Raw genomic sequence first — 13,421 nt, 5'->3', positions numbered from 1 at the left:
TCGTCCTCTGTGGGCTGGCTCTGGTTAAGTCCACGACTAATATGTGTAGCGATGGCGTGATGTGCTGCTTACTGAACCCATTCTAATGAACGGCAACGGGATATCTATTTCTGACTAAAGAATTTTTGTTATGGGCTACAAAAGCGAAATCGTTCTGAACGATGCACCTTTGTTGGCATCCTTGCCTGACTTTAGTAGCGGGACCACCCAGTTCGTTTTCCAGACTTCGAGAACAATGTAGATACCTAGCGACAAGTTGAGAACTTTGGTGAGATACTCAATTCCCAGAACATCCAGCAGTATCAACATTAATAATATAATAATATAATTGTTCCACAAACATCCCAGACGGGACAGGGGAGACTTCTCTCATATCAATGAGTGCACCCCGATTCATATTAGCTCAATGATATGGGACCTACTGTTTATCGCCGAGTCCGAACGGCGTGCCTTACGACACCACTTTATAGAGAAGTTTTTCATGGCTGAAATACTCAGGAAATGTCGCCAACATTACTGAGGGGTATTTTGCCACCGTTGAAATTTTTGATGCTGCCTGGCCGGGGAATCGCACCCACGACCTTCTGCGTGCAAGGCGGGTGTGCATACCATTGCACCACGGTGGCACCCAGCAGTATCAACATTATCCACTGTAAATTGTGGCGGTTCATCCTCTCCTGATGTGCTCAAAAAACTGTCAATTGAAAAAACTTGTGCAACTTTTCGGATCAGTCAGCCCCAGCACATTCGCTCTGGGGTCACTGGGATTGGCACGATGTTGCTCATCATGCTCATTTGCTAATCAGCTGAGAAATTTGGCCTCACTTCGGGTGTTCGACCAACAGATATATGGGGAGCGGCTGCAGCAGTGATGTTGTCTTGGAAGGTTATTTTTTTCTGCTCGAACATCAGAAAGGTTGGGCAGATCTCGGAAGCGGTGATTAGGGAAGCCTCTGAAACTAAGAATATTAGCTTTCCCATGATTGATAAAGCTGGGTACACTTTGTCAGTTTTGAATAACAGCTTTGTTGTTGCTTGCTAGTGTGGCCGTTCATTTTAGTTATTCATCATGCAACCTCAAAATGTTTTGTGGTTGGTGGATAGTTTGACAGTTATCGATAATTGCGAAATATCCACATTCAAAACTGACAATGTGTACCATGCTTAAAAGAGCGGTGTTCGGAGGTGGTAAAATCGAGCAGTCTGCTGATGTAGGCATTTATGGGTAGATGGTATACGACGGGTTACCAAATGACGTAATTTGTCAGGTCATGAGACACGATGGTTATGTCTGAAGAACTGTGGTTGACGGTGCAAAACGTAGAGATATCAATGTGTCACGCAGCTCTATACCCCTCTGCCATTGCCGAGGACCGAATGCCATCTCCACTTCTGGTGCGATCCTTCATCAGTACGGTGTAAACATCACAACGCTGCAGTTGTTGTTGAGTTTGGTTTACTGCACGCTATTCTTCCGACTAATAAAATTCATTATTTCTTCGATCTTAACTCAATGTCCATTGCAATTAAAATTCAAAAAGGATGCAGGAATTCAGGAATTGGAACAGCAACAGCTGTGTAAGGTGCTGCGTTTAAGCCTGCTGTGAGGGTGTCTGTCGTGCAGCAACATAATCCCTGTCGAGCAACCCCTGAGATGCACCCACTACCGGCATCTATTGCATCTCACCGAAGTTTGAGAGTTGTGGATGCTAATATAACAAACTGAGCACATACATATTAGACCAGTGTTTTCCTCCATCCCGGCATGGACCAACAGAATGCGGAGCAGGCATTCCGGGATATGCTGCCCAGAACAATAAACAATACAAGTACAAAAATACTGAGGTGACAGCTGGCGGAAACAATGCTGTTGACACGATACCGTGTCTATAAGATAGCAGTATTTCAAAGTTTTTTTTTTGGAACCTCGATGAAACTATTGTATCCATTAACTGAATGTTTCTTGTGATCTTTTCAACATCCTGCTAGAAAAGGTTATACGAGAGTCAAACGTCAAAAGAAGTGGCACAATCTATACCAATAGCCAAATGTTACTTGCTTATACTGATGATATAGACATCATGGGACGATCAGTAAAGGAGATAACCGATACCTTTATGAAGGTCGACGGAGAATTTGCAAAAGTGGGTCTGGCGGTAAACGGCAAGAAGACCAAGTTGATAGTGTCGACGCGCGTCCATTGCGATCGGACCAACTGTTGAAGTTGGTTCCTATAATTTTGAGTTAGTAAAAGACTTCTTATATGAAATAAAACAAGTAAAAAAGTATCAGTCGGCTTTGCCGACAGAGATATACCCTCAGCCTGTGTATGTTGAAAAATGTTTTTCCCAAAATACGTATGTATTTAGGGGGTTTTAAAAATTTTGTGCGTTTGAACCGACAAAAATGTTGATAAGGATTATAGATCAAAAGTTTTGCGGAGGAGATACTAAACGGAATGGATCGACATTGACCGTTATGGAAGTGGATCTCCAGCCACAACATATGGTGCCATAGGGGGTTTTTACACTATACGGGCTGTTTTGAAGGAGTGGACCGATATGGCTTATCTTCAAACTTAAACTATGCTTGGACAAAATATTACTAAGGCCATATTTTGGACCGAATTGGCAGATCCGTTCGAGAGTTATATTGCGCTCCAACCACCTCACACGGTGTCATAGGGGGTTTTTTTTTGCAACTTTCATGCTATTTTCTCAGGAAGTATGGACTTGTCCCTGATAAAACTTGTACCGTCGTATGGAGGGCAGTGAATACAAGTTGCTAAAACAAAAATCAAAGCGATTCGAGAGATGGCCCTTACTGAACTTTTCCGAAATTTTGTGTGGGAGGTACCCGATGGAGTGGACCTATTGAGACCATATTGGAACCTCATATTACTCTTGTAGAAAGTTTTCGCTATACAAAGTATGGACCAAATCGGTCACTCCTTTCAAGAGTTATCGTGCGCACAAACTTTCCGAACATTTTCGAACTTTTGTGGGGGAGGTACCGGAAGGAGTGGACCGATGTAGCTCATCTTCGAACTTAAACTAAGTTCATTATTTCGATGAGGCTCATTTTCATCGTATCAAAGTGTATATACCCTCCTTAGCCTAAAGGCTGAGGGTATAAAGAAGAATTGTATTGGCCAACAGATGCTACTTTGGCTTAAGTAAGCACTTCAAAAACAAAGTCACAACTCGTCAAACAAAAATAACGTTTTACAAAACACTGATACTACCCGTTCTGATGTATGGTTCCGAAGCATCGATACTTGCGCAAGCATATAAGGCAGTGCTTGGCATGTTTGAGAGAAAAATTCATTGAAAGATCTACGGACCGATCTGCGTTGACGGTGAATATCGACGTCATATGAATCACGAGCTGTATCTGCTATAAAACGACATTAATATAGTTAAACGTATCGAGATGCAGCGATTGCGTTGGCTAGGCCATATAATAAGAACGAGCAATGGTGAACCCGCTAAAGAGGCGTATAAATTCGAGCCACATGGCGGTGCACGCAGATTTGGCAGGCCAAAGAATAGACGGCGCAATCAAGTGGATGAAGAGATGACAAGGCGCGGTATTCCAAAAAGCGAAGCACTAAAGAGAGAGAATTGGAGATCTTTTCTTAGTTCGGTCTATGGAACAAATGTTCTGTATTGGGCCAGCTAAGTAAGTAAAGTGAATGCCATTCTTTATTTTATTGTCACAGCACAGCGGTTACTGGCTTTCTCCTGGAGCTAATAATATTGACATGGAATGTAAATTATCTTGCAAAACATTGGATAGTATTTATTTATTTCCTTCGTTTGATTTCATTTTTAAGGCCAAGGATATTCTTTTATTTAACATGGAAGACAAATTCGTATGCATCTCTCTTCCCTAATTTATTTTCCAGCGTTAATAACAATTGGTTTTTGAACAGTATAGCCGCTGCCTGAGCCAAGACCCATTAATTTTGACCATAAACCACCTACACCTGTTGTAGCTGTCGTTACACCTTTGCACATCCTGCGTTGATTTAAAGCAATACCTGTACAGAGAGTGGCGTTGACAGCAGTGTAACCTAAAATATATTTACATTTACAATAATATATAGTTACATACATATATAACAAAATTTAAAAAAAAAAACCTTACCGGCATTGTCTTCACAATTAGCTGATTGAAGGTCGCACATATTTTGGAAACGTCTGCATAAATCAGATTTACCATAACGACCACAAACATTGACGTTGCTATTGCAATCGTTGGCACGAATTACACACACTTTAATAGCATCCAAAGATCCGATAGCAAGCACGGATAAAATAAAGAAAGTAGAAATAAGGAATTTCATTTTAAAATTTTTTATTTTTGCGTAAGAGTTGTTTAGAACAATTATGTCTGTTCAAAAGTTTTCAAGATGTTTTTATACTAAATTTGAAAGCGTTTTTAAATTAGCGATTCATTTAAGAAGCCAATTGTATAAATATGTATGTATTGCGTATGAATGTAAATATAAATTTGAAATAAATAGTTATTTAAAGCTCAAGTTGGAGTAGTAGAGACACATGCGGACACATTAACTTGTTTGTTTGTTTGTTTAATTTTAGAAAGTGGTGTTTATTTTTTTGACTTCCAACATGAAGGTTATCAAAATATTGAAACACAAAAACGTGCCCAGACTTTATTTGAGGATTTCTTAAAAACATTTGCAAATAGATGCATCATATGGGTTTTTGAGTAGAGCTGACAAACCATCGATAGGTCCACTATCGCAGTGATTGCTGTCGTAAAACAAAGGCTACGTCGGCCACCAAAACAAGTTATTTGGGGTAGCTGTCGACGCACAATGGTTCAAGAAACGATTTTCCTGGCCAAAAATCAAAATGTTGTTTTGTCACAGATATTTAATTTCTATATGGGATTCGATAGTAAACATATTGAAACTAAGGAAACCAAAAAATTTGGTCAAAATACCAAATTCAGACATGGCTTGGAATACCTTTGAACGCAGCGGGCTGTCGAAGGCTGCTTTATAATCGACAAAAATGTGGTAGGTGTCGATCTGCATCTCTTGGGTCTTCTCCAGGATTTGCCGTAGGGTAAACATCTGCTCAATGGTGGACTTGCCAAGTCTATAGCCGCATTGGTATGGTCCAATTATCTCGTTGACCATAGGCTTTAGTCCTTCGCACAATATCCCTGACACGATCTTTTAGGCAATAGGGAGTAGACTTATGCCCCTATAGTTAGAGCATACAGTCTTATCTCTCTTCTTGTGGACGGGGCACAGGATACTCAGGTTCCAATCGTCGGGTACTCGTTCTTCCTGCCAGATGGTGCTAACTAGCTGATGAATACACCTTATCAGCGTGTCGCCTCCGGTTTTGAACAGCACGGCCCCTGCTGCCTTATTATTCTTCAGCCGATTTATTGCTGTCTTTACCTCATCTTGGCTGGGCGGTATACATTCAATACCATCTTCTGGGATTGGGACTGTGGTATCTTCGTCGTCTTCGCTGCTATTGGATACCAACAGATTTGAAAAATGTTCTTTCCATATCCTGAGTACACTATCTGTATCAGTTACCAAATTACCTTGCTGGTCTCTACAGGAGGATGTGCCTGTACCAAAGCCATCAGTTTGATGCTTGACTCTTTGGCAGAATTTTCGGACTTCATTCTGCCTCCTGTACATATCAATTTTTTCACACTCCCGCTTTTCCATCTCTCTCTTTTTCCTGCGGAAAAGACGTTTCTCCTCTCTCCTTTTCTCCCTTTATCTCTCTCGTGCGCTACGCGTTGCTACGGATTGTAAAGTAGCCCTATATGCCGCATTTTTCTCTTCGGTGGCAGCACGACACTCCTCATCATACCATGGATTCCTTGGTGGAGGTCTCTGGTATCCAAGTATGGATTTTGCGGCTGTTTGCATGGAGTGGGCAATGGTTTGCCATTGCGCTGATATGTTATCGGGATGAGGAGTGGTTTGATTAAGCAATTGGTCTAGTTGAGTGGAATATGCTTTGGCTATTTGTTGTGATTGCAGCTTACCGATATCTAACTTTCGTGTTGTGTCTGTTCGTACTTTGTTTGCTACGTTTAAGCGGGTGCGTACCTTTGCTGCAACAAGGTAGTGGTCCGAATCAATGCTTGCGCCAAGGAACGATCGTACATCCAACACGCTCGATGAATGTCTTCCATCTATCACAACATGATCAATTTGGTTTCTTGTTTTCTGATCTGGAGACAGCCAGGTGCCCTTATGAATATCGAGATGATTAAATCTGGTACTGCTAACTACCATGTTTTTTGCAGGTGCAAAGTCTATCACCCTCATACCATTGTCACTGTTTCACTGTGGAGACTGAATTTCCCGACTGTTGGGCCAAAGATATTCTCCTTTCCAATTTTGGCATTAAAATCGCCTAGAATGATTTTTAATGTCATGGGCAGGACAACGGTCATATGTTTCTTCTAAGCGCTCGTAAAATATATCTTTGGTCTGTTCGTCTTTTCTTCAGTGGGAGCATGAGCGCAAATAAAGCTGATGTTAAAGAATTTAGCTTTTATTCGAATTGCAGCAAGTCTTTCATTCACTGGGGTGAAGCTGGATACCAGATGTTTTAACTACGAATCCACAACCAAACTCATGCTTTACGTCATGGCAGCTATAATACAGTCCGTCACCTTTAGGTGTTGTTGTGACGCCTTTCCCAATCCATCATATTTCCAGTAATATCGGTCTTGTACTTTTCAAGTACGTCTGCCAATGCGAAGACTGCACCTTCTCTATAAAGAGTGCGAACATTCCAGGTGCAGATTCGCAGATCATGGTCCTTAAAACGTTTGCGGGGTTCGTCAACTTTAGAGGGGTTTGTTTTTCTTTTCTTTCGATTTTTCATAGTAGGCTGTTTTTTCTAGGGGAGGGTTACTAACCCGACGCCCAAACCCAAGTTTTTAACGTTCTTATGGGTGAACGCGCGGCACATGTTAGCTCACTACCTTTAACGGATGTTAAAGGCAGTTCCCCAGGTGACACCACGGGGAGGTCAGTGTCCACTTGGGATGAAAGAGGGACCAAGATAAATCCTGGGCTTTGCCATGTTAAAACTGGTCAGGACCGTTGCTTGGTATGTTCCATCCCCTACGTCACCCATTGAAGTAATGTAATGACTCGAAAGCCCGAAGCCAACGTTGTCCTGTTGTATGCACGTCTGCCTTGCATTCGGTGGTTTCAAATCCACTTTGGGTAATGTAGGTGGTACATATTTTCTGAGTATTATAGCCATGAAAAACTTGTCTACTAGTGGTGTCGTAAGACACGCCGTTAGGTAAAAATAGGTGTCAATATGAATCGGCGTACACTGATTGATATGAGATAAGTATGTACAGTTGCGAAAACAATAATAAGAGTACCACCGTGAACAATTTGTTTGCCACTGATTTTGTCGTTAGAGACTAAGCCCTATACATGGCAAGAAAACTGTAAAGAATTAAGTTTTTATCGTTGAAATCCTAGAAAATATGACTCTATTTCATTTAAAAACAAGTGAGCCAAGGCTATAGTCGGGTCGGGCCGACTATGTGATACCCTACACCACTACCCCTATGCATAAGCTTTTGACTGGTAAAATTCAAAATATTAAAATTGGGACAGCTTAGCGCCTTTCCTCTGAGTGTCTTCATTAATACAGGTAAATTTTGTTGAAACGCATTTAAGTACATCAGTCAGTACAACCTAAAAAAAAAATGGAAAAGGGGGATGTACGCTAACCAACAATAGGCTTCTTTCTCTGTGAGACCCCCATCAACCTCCAAAATTTCGTGAGGATCCGAACAACACTCCGACCTGTAGTGTGATTACACAAAAGTGGAAAAAGGGATGCAATACCGACTATTGCGATATCTCTGTTGTTTGAGAACCTTTGACAACCTACTTCACATCGTTTTAAAGGTGATATTTTCTACTTTACTTGCCAGTTTTTGCTTTCGATATACCTCTTACAGAAGAGAGATATTCGCTTTGAAATAAAACGTTGGCCTTTTTCTCCAAATAAGTTTTTTTTCGAATTCCGACCCGTGAATAATATCCGACCATTACCAAAATCACTAGGTTTTTTCCTCTGTGGGACCCCCATTAACACCCAAAATTTGGTAACGATCCAATCAAAATTGCGACTTGTAGCGTGATTACAAAAAAAAAAAAATAAAAAATGGGATGTATTACCGACTATTGTGATATCTCCGTTATTTGGCCACCTACACCAACCTGCTTACATCGTTGTAAAAGTGGGATTTTCTACTTTCATAGTCAGACTTTGCTTTTGGAATGTTTCCAACCAAAGCTGTGACATTCGTCATTATTATTAAAATTGCAAAAATGAAAAGTTGTGTTCTATTAGCGGCGATATCTTCGCCGCCACCTACGACAACCTATGTTACATCGTTGCACATGTGATATTTTCTACTTTCATTAGCAGGTTTTGCTTTTGATATACCTCTTATAGAAGCTTTGAAATAAAACTTTGAATCTTTCTCCAAATAGGTTGTTTGCCCATTCCGACCCCTGAATATTATCCGACCATCACCAAAATCAATAGGCTTCTTCCTCTGGAAAAATGGGATGTATTACCGACTCTTGCGATATCTCCGTTATTTGGCCACCTATGCCGAACTAGTTTGCATCATTGTAAAGATGGAATCTTATACTTTCATAGTCAGGCTTTGCTTTTGGAAAGTCCTCAACCATAGCTGTGATATTCGTCAATATAATTAAAATCGCAAAAATTAAAATTTGGGTTTTATTTGCGACTATTGTGATATCTTCGTTGTTTGATCACCTACGAGAATCTACATTACATCATTAGAAAGGTAATATTTTCCGATCCGATCAAAATTGCGACCTGTAGCTTGAGTACAAGGTTTAGATGGACAGACGGACGGACGGACACACATAGCCAGATTGACTCAGCTCGTCGAGACATTCATTTTGGTATATATAAGTATGGGTCTACGACCATTATTTCGATGCGTTACAAACTTTTTGGCCAAAACCAACTTATAATACCCTCCCCACATAGTGGTGTAGGGTATAACTATGATGGCACTAGTTTGGCCCTTCCATAAGGATATGAACAGTAATAAACTGGGTTATAATCTGGAAGAAAGTTAAAGAAATTGTCTTTTAGAAGTTCCTTGGCCATTCTCTAGGGTTGTGCGTTGTCCCTAGGCTATGTCAAATCAAGTGCTTTTGGAGTACATGTCCAAATCTTAACTGGTGATGGGAAGACAATATCAAACCCATATAGCAGATGAAGCAAAACGCATGTTTGCGATTGAATTCAATGGAGAATTTTCATAATTTGTTTTAATGTAATAAAGTTTTTAATTGCTCTGTTCCAGAACTTACAAGAAGCTACTATTTTTTACTACGATAACACTTTTTCCTTTATGTTATCGGAAAAATAGTAAAAATTAGTAGATTCTTGCCGTTCTGGAACAGAGCAAATATTTTTGTTTTACACAAATAATAAATGCATTTTATTAGTTCTGGGATATTTTGTAATGGCTTCCATAAAAACACGTGCTTTGGACTGCATCCTATTCTACCTCAAATGGTTAGTTAAAATGCAATGCCAAAGGGTCAGTTAAAATGCAGTGCCAAAGGGTCAGTTAAAATGCAGTGCCAGAGGGTCAGTTTAAATGCAGTGCCAAAGGGCCAGTTAAAATGCAGTGCAATGGAGTGCCTCTTTCAGTAGTCACGCTCTTGTAAAAATTGTGAGTGAAAATGCATAATTTGATGCACTTCCAGATCACATGTACATATGATTTAACTGCCTCTTTGGAGGCAAACTTTTTGCTGGGTATCGAATTCAACTGAACAATAAATCAGTAGTTACTTGCTTCTCTTGATGTACTACTATTCTTGTGCAATAAAGTGAAAATATTTGTCCAATTTCTATAATTTCAAGAAAATGTTTAATGGTGGTGCTATTATTTTTATACCCTCCACCATAGTATGGAGGATATATTAAGTTTGTCATTCCGTTTGTAACACATCGAACTAATCATTTGCGACCCTATAAAGTATATATATTCTTGATCAGGATAAAATTCTAAGACGATCTAGCCATGTCTGTCCGTCTGAGATAGAGTGCTGAAATTTTGCACCCAAGGGTCTTTTTTCCATAGGCAGGTCAAGTTCGAAGATGGGCTATATCGGTATAGCCCCTATATAACGGTACCTCCGGATTTGAGGTATTTTGACGTTCTTCGCCACATTTGCGGACCGAATTAGCTATAATTTGGCACTTAGGGTTCCCAGTGATCAACAAACTTATATCTTAAAGGATATGGGCATAGGTCCATGTTTTGGTATAGTCCCCATATAACGGAACCTCCCGATTTTCGGTATTTTGAGAATTTTAGCCACAATTTTTAACCGAACTATCTGCAATTTGATATTTGAGGTTCTCAGTGGTCATGAAACATCACCACGAAACATCGTCAACATAGGTCCATGTTTTGGTATAGCCCCCATATATCGGTACCTCCCGATTTTCGTAATTTTGAGAATTTTAGCTACAATTTTTAACCGAACTAGCTGTAATTTGCCATTTGAGGTTCTCAGTGGTCATGAAACATCTCCACCAAACATCGTCAACGTAGGTCCATGTTTTGGTGTAGCCCCCACATAACGGTACCTCCCGATTTTCGGTATTTAGAGAATTTTAGCTGCATTTTGTAACCGAACTATCTGTAATTTGACATTTGAGGTTCTCAGTGGTCATGAAACATCTCCACCAAACATCGTCAACATAGGTCCATGTTTTGGTATGGCCCCCTTATAACCGTACCTCCCGTTTTTCGGTATTTTGAGCATTTTAGTTACAATTTTTAACCGAACTAGCTGTAATTTGCCATTTGAGGTTCTTAGTGGTCATGAAACATCTCCACCAAACATCGTCAACATAGGTCTATGTTTTGGTATAGCCCCCATATAACGGTACCTCCCGATTTTCGGTATTTTGAGAATTTTAGCTGCAATTTGTAACCGAACTATCTGCAATTTGACATTTGAGGTTCTCAGTGGTCATGAAACATCTCCACCAAACATCGTCAACATAGGTCCATGTTTTGGTATGGCCCCCTTATAACCGTACCTCACGATTTTCGGTATTTTGAGCATTTTAGTTACAATTTTTAACAGAACTATTTGTAATTTGCCATTTGAGGTTCTCAGTGGTCATGAAACATCTCCCATCTAACTGTACCTCCCGATTTTCGGGAATTTTCAGTGGTCACGAAATTTCTTCACTAAAATTCGTCAACATGGGTCCATTTTTGAGGGTCTACATTGTTTTGATGAAACTACTCTCAATTTGACTCTTGAAGTTCCATGCAGCTATAAAACTTTTCCTCCAAAAAAATTAAAGATAGGTTGACACTTTGATATAGCCCCGTAGGTGGTACCTTTCACCTAGTTGAACACATTTTTTTAGATTAGATTAGATAACACTGTGCAACAAAATGGAGCTGAAAATCTGGGGCACGGAAAATTCCTCTTGGGGAAGAAAGGCCTTGGTGAGTATATTATGAACCCCGAAGGACAGATCCGCCGTGAGTCGAACTTCCGCGTTATGGCGTGATGAAATTTTTGTTAGAGACCCTGTGGGCCATCAGGAATTAGCGTTGTATCTTTGTTCACTGTTGCTTAAGTGCTCTACAAAAACAAAAAACAAAGATATAATGCTATGCTCTGTGCTTCGGGGTTTTTAATATACACACACCAAGGGCTTTCATCTCCAAAAGGAATTATCTCTGCCCCAACATGTGTGTTCACAGTGTAATTTAAGCAATAGTGGGAGACAGTAGGAGTCTGTCCATTGTCGAAAAGTAGTTCCACCTAAAATTGTGAAAGGGCCCTAATTATTCCAATTAAGTAAAACTATTTTATGGTGGAGGGTATAAAAAGTTCGGCACGGACGAACTTAACGACTTTTTACTTGTTTTTTTTTTTTGGGGGAAAGCCGAAAAGTGAGAGTTCCGGTTTTCACTAGAAAAATCATCATTTCTCTAGAATCAATCATCAAAACTGAAAAGCCAATTGATAATTCCCTTCGTCGGGTTGAAATCATGATATTGGTAGCTATCAGTAAATTTTGCAGGCTGTCGGTGCGTTTTGTAAACATTACTCTCAAAGGTAATGATGAAGTTAAGACGATGGGGGAATACTCCAGACTTAAGCAATCATTTTTGAAGTACATTTTAAACCCCAGCTCGTTAAATTTTTTAAAGTATATTTTAAACTCCTACTCGTGGAATTAAATATATTTTAAATCCCAAGCCGTGGAATTTTTATTCAGTATATTTTAAACGCCAACTCGTGGAATTTCAAAACACAACTCTTGAAATTTTTGAAAGTATATTTTAAACGAATTCGGTATCACTAAGCATATCTTATCAAAGATTCTATTATAGATTTTATTTTTGTTTAATTATAATTATACGAAAAATATTTATTATTATGTTCTATCTATTTACTGATTACTAATTATTACTAGGACCCGTTTCTGCAAGAACGGTATGTTAATATGTCACTTTATTTTCCTGTTTTAATAACGATAGGTTGAACAATAATGTTGCTGCCACCTAAACCAGTTGTCGACACACCATAGCACATCCTGCGTTGATTTAAAGCAATACCTGTACAGAGGGTGGCATTTACAGCAGTATAACCTAAATTGAAATAAATTAACATTTTAATAAATTATACACAGTTCTGTGAAAACAATTTTTAAAATTTCTTACCAGCATTGTCTTTGCAATTAGCTGATTCAAAATCACACATATTTTGAAAACGTTTGCATAAATCAGATTTACCATAACGGCCACAAACATTAACGTTACTATTACAATTGGTGGCACGAATTACACACACCTTGGCAGCAACCAAAGAACCCAAAGCAAGAACGGATAAAATGAAGAAAGTAGAAATAATGAATTTCATTTTTATTTTAATTTTTTTTTAAGCGTTGTTTAGAACAATGATGGCTGCTGAGGAGTTTTACAGGGGTTTTTATACTCAAATTTGTCAGTGGTAGTTTAAGACGATATTTAGCAAAATATTTGTATATATTTGTCAATAGGAAGCTAAGTTTAACAAAAAATAAATAAATAAAAAATAAATGAAAAATAGAACAAATAAATATTGCATAGCAAAATGAATGCTAAAGTGGGTTAGTGATAGAAAAACCAAAATATGTACATATGATGTTTTTTATTTTTAGAATCCGGTAGCTAAATTTGTTCGACTTATTTTTTCATGTCAAGGTCATCAGAACATATTGGCACACATTGCGCTAATAAATGTTTCTAGACGTTTGTTAAGAATTCTGTATAAACTAATTCTATTGGTATATAGT

At 39.1% G+C, this 13,421-nt stretch overlaps 1 protein-coding gene across 1 annotated transcript; it reads right to left on the bottom strand.

Annotated features, from left to right (window-relative positions):
• Window positions 1–12,598: 12,598 nt before the first annotated feature.
• LOC141398439 (uncharacterized) lies at window positions 12,599–13,006 on the bottom strand. The gene is made up of 2 exons (XM_073975723.1): window positions 12,808–13,006; window positions 12,599–12,735 (listed from the first exon to the last, which is right to left on the bottom strand). The coding sequence occupies exons 1-2, from the start codon at window positions 13,004–13,006 to the stop codon at window positions 12,599–12,601; spliced, it is 336 nt and encodes a 111-aa protein (XP_073831824.1).
• Between the last annotated feature and the right edge of the window lie 415 nt (window positions 13,007–13,421).

The sequence above is a fragment of the Musca autumnalis genome, unplaced genomic scaffold (assembly GCF_047663935.1).
Source record: "Musca autumnalis isolate F117 unplaced genomic scaffold, ASM4766393v1 scaffold_3, whole genome shotgun sequence".
NCBI classification, from domain to species: domain Eukaryota; kingdom Metazoa; phylum Arthropoda; class Insecta; order Diptera; family Muscidae; genus Musca; species Musca autumnalis.
The sequence above is the reverse complement of the archived record's forward strand: the minus strand, read 5'-3'. Positions and strand labels throughout refer to the sequence as shown.